This window comes from Lipotes vexillifer, unplaced genomic scaffold (assembly GCF_000442215.2).
Source record: "Lipotes vexillifer unplaced genomic scaffold, Lipotes_vexillifer_v1.1 scaffold966, whole genome shotgun sequence".
Classification (NCBI taxonomy): Eukaryota; Metazoa; Chordata; class Mammalia; order Artiodactyla; family Lipotidae; genus Lipotes; species Lipotes vexillifer.
The window spans coordinates 679,348-682,653 of NW_006795769.1; the positions used below are offsets into that span (position 1 = coordinate 679,348).

At 59.3% G+C, this 3,306-nt stretch overlaps 1 protein-coding gene across 3 annotated transcripts in view; it reads right to left on the minus strand.

Moving 5' to 3' along the window:
* The window catches only part of MAEA (macrophage erythroblast attacher, E3 ubiquitin ligase), a 31,391-nt gene that overhangs the window by 11,776 nt on the left and 16,309 nt on the right, over positions 1-3,306 (minus strand). For all 3 annotated transcript variants that reach the window (XM_007467882.1, XM_007467884.1, XM_007467883.1), the window contains exon 3: positions 1,958-2,161. In XM_007467882.1, the coding sequence (XP_007467944.1) occupies positions 1,958-2,161 (204 nt within the window). The remainder of the gene's footprint in view (positions 1-1,957; positions 2,162-3,306) is intronic.

Genomic DNA, 3,306 nt, shown 5'->3' on the forward strand with positions numbered 1-3,306 from the left:
CCCGGTTCTTCCCGGGTCTTTCCTTCCCTGCTGATGGTCCTCTGACATCCTCGGACCCTCAGTTATGGGAGCCACAGTGAAGATGTTAAACCAGCCGGCGGGAGGTGGGCCAGAGTGAGCGCCAACCACGGTCCGCTCCCGGGAGGCACAAGCATGGAAGCTGCTAACGCAGGGACCACAGTGGACTCCACCGGGCGTTCCTCCCTTCTTGGCCGTCTGCGTGGCCCGCACTCCCCCTCTTTGTGGTGTCTTTTGATGAAAAGAAGTTCTTGACATTCAGGAGCCCCAGCTGCAGCCTCTTGCTGGGAGGCCTCGCCCAACCCCAAGGCCAAGAGGATGTCCTCCTGCATCTGCTTCTGAAAGAGACTTGGATTTCTGCGCTCTGCGTGAAGCTGGGGCTCCTGTGGAAACCCCCTCCGGGCTGCCTCCTCGACGAGGCGCACGCGCCACCGTCTGGGGCTGCGACCTGCTTCTGAGGACCGCCAGCCCCTCCCCTGCCGCCCTCCCGTCCCTCTGGCACTTCTGCAGACACGCCACCTCCACCAAATCTCGTCTGGCTTCGTGCTTCTCCCCTCTACAATGTGCACGTTTGGGGGCCAGCAGGCGTGGGGAGCTCGTGCCTCACCAGCCACTGCAGTGTGCGTGGCCACGCCCTCGCAGGTGCGGTGGGGTGGCGGGTGCAGGAGTGAAGCCTGATGCCCACCTCAGATGGACAGGCTGTGCCAGGAATGTGAGGCTAGGAGAGCCCGTCGGTCAGAAGCTGGCCATGCTGGGCAGGGGAGGGAGGGGTGAGGAGAGCAGGCACCAGGGACCACTGGGCACCGAGCTGAGACTGGTGGCCCTGCCGTCCACAGCAGGAGCCTGGGCACGCGGCACACGCAGCTCCAGGGAGCTGCCCGGGGCTGGGGTGCAAGAGTGAGGAGCCCCCCGTCCCCAGCCCCACTGCACGAGTGTGTCAGCCACGTTGAAGGAAAGGCCTAGGGCTGGAACTAGACAGGGACATGGACACAGCAGGAAGTGGGGCCAGGGCGCACAGCGAGGACCTGCGGATGCCGGTGCGGGGGTGACAGCACGATGCTGTCAGGGACCCAAGGCCACCTGCTGGGACAGGGGGCAGGGTCTCATGTTGGGGTTTCGAGCGGCTAGGGCTGAGCCCCTCGACCCAGGGTGGGAGCCACGCACACAAGGGTGACATTTAAGCCATACCAGGGGATGGGACTGGCGGGGGGGGCAGGTGGGCCCCAGGTGGCCAGCAGTGCTCAGACTAAGAACTTAAGAGTGAGGAGGGGCGGAACCCGTGGGTCCCGAGCGTGTGTCAGAGGAGCAGGCTGAGACGGGACCCCACGTGGAGACGAGGGAGACACTGCCGTCCATATGGATTCTGCTGCCAGAGGCTCCGGTCGACACAGGACGCGGACAGGGTCGGCTGGCCACGCACTCTGGTCTGAGCAGCCTGAGCAACTGTTCCTTGCCCCCCCCGCCCCCCTGGTGAAGGCTGCCCTCCGGACACCAGGGTACCACTGCCCCCAGCCACAGCGCCCCGAAGGCCAGAGACAGGTGCAGGCCGCCCTGCAGAGGCCCGGCGGGGGGTGATGACAGCCCCCTTCGCCGCACACCAGCAGCCTAGGGCATCGAGTACTTCCACGCCTGCGCCCCCGGGGCCACCACACGTGGACAGATGGAAAACGAGCCTGACCCCAGAGAAAGGCATCACCCCAGGAGGACGGTCATGGGACGCGCCTGGCGGCAGGCAAGCGGGCAGCAGTGCGGGGAGGGATCCCCGTCCACACTCTAGCTCCTCGGAACACGTGCAGACCATGCAGCAGGTGCAACGCACCCCTAGAGCCGTCACAGGCGGGAGGGGACCTCCCAGCTCAGGATGCACGAGTGGCTGAGTGGAGCCTCCACGAAGGGCTGGGAAGCCCGCGGCCCTGGGAACCCACAGCCCCGCGCCCACCTCGATGCCACTCTGGCGCGCCAGCTTCACGGCCGTGTTGTAGTAGCCGCAGCGCCGCAGGTGCTCCACCATCATGCGGTCCATGCGCTTCCTCTTCCACACGCTGGCCGCTGCTGGCTGGTCGCTGCTGTGCTCCTTGAGGTGCTCGATCCTGCGCTTGCACAGCTTGGCGCTCTCACCCTCTGCCTGGATGGACTCCACTGCCTGTGACACGCGAACAGAGCGGGCGCTCAGGGCGGGCGGAGACCGGGCACCCCACCCCCATCGCCGAGGACCAGGAAGCAGGGAGGTCAGAGGGGAGCTGGGGCCCAGGGCCACAAGCAGCAAGAGTGTGCGGGGCTGCTGCTACCGAGCGGACGGCACGGTCTGTCCACCTCCTCAGGGATGTTACTGCTTTACATACGCTGGGGCTATGCTGCCAGAGGCGTAGAACTTAAAATTTGTCATAGCTTCCTGGTTAATGAAACTACTTGTCATTATAACACGACTTTCCATCTTTTATAATACTTTCCCTTAAAGGCAATGTTGCTCAAAATTAAGACAGCCAGGTGGAAGTGTTCTATGCCTGCACGTCACATAGCAGCCACTGTCAACCACCTGAAGTGTAGCTCGTGCAAGCCCAGCAGTGAATTCTTGATTTTATTCCATTTAAATGTTAGTGGGCACAGGTGGCTGGTGGCTACGCACTGGACAGCAGGTCCAGAATTCTGGTCGTCCCCTGTTTCCTTCCAGCACATTCCACTATGGTTTGGCTTCCAACTGCCATCAAGAAGTCAGCTGTCAGGATATTTGCTGCTCCTTGACAAGCGGATTTTCCTCTACCTGCTTTTAAGATTTTTCTGTCTCTCTTTTCTTCAGTCTCACTATGTGAAAATCCTAGTAACGTTTACTTTTATTTAACCTGTTTAGGTCTCCCCGTCATTCTCCCTGCACACCTCTGCTCCTGCCTGCCTCTCCTGGACTCTGGCCCACTGCATAGTCCCTGCTCTGTTCCCTAATCTCTCACCCTCTCATGTGCTCTCATCTTTTCATCCCTGTGCTGTATTGTAGGTAATTTCCTCAGACCCACCTTCCAGCTCACTAACTCTCTCTTCAGCTTGGTCTGATTGTTAAGTGTTAAAATGTTTGTTATAAGCAAACATTTGAGTTTTTCATTTGCTATTTTTCACTTCTTGTATTTTTACTTGATTCTTTTTAACTTTAAATGACATACTTTCTACTCCCTGCAGATATTTTCAAACTATTTTTTCATCCTTTAAGCACAGTAAAGTATGGTATTTGATAGTTTCTGTACCCGAAGTCTGTGCAGATCTCTTTCTATTCCTGCTTTGTTGCAGTCGTGGTGTCTT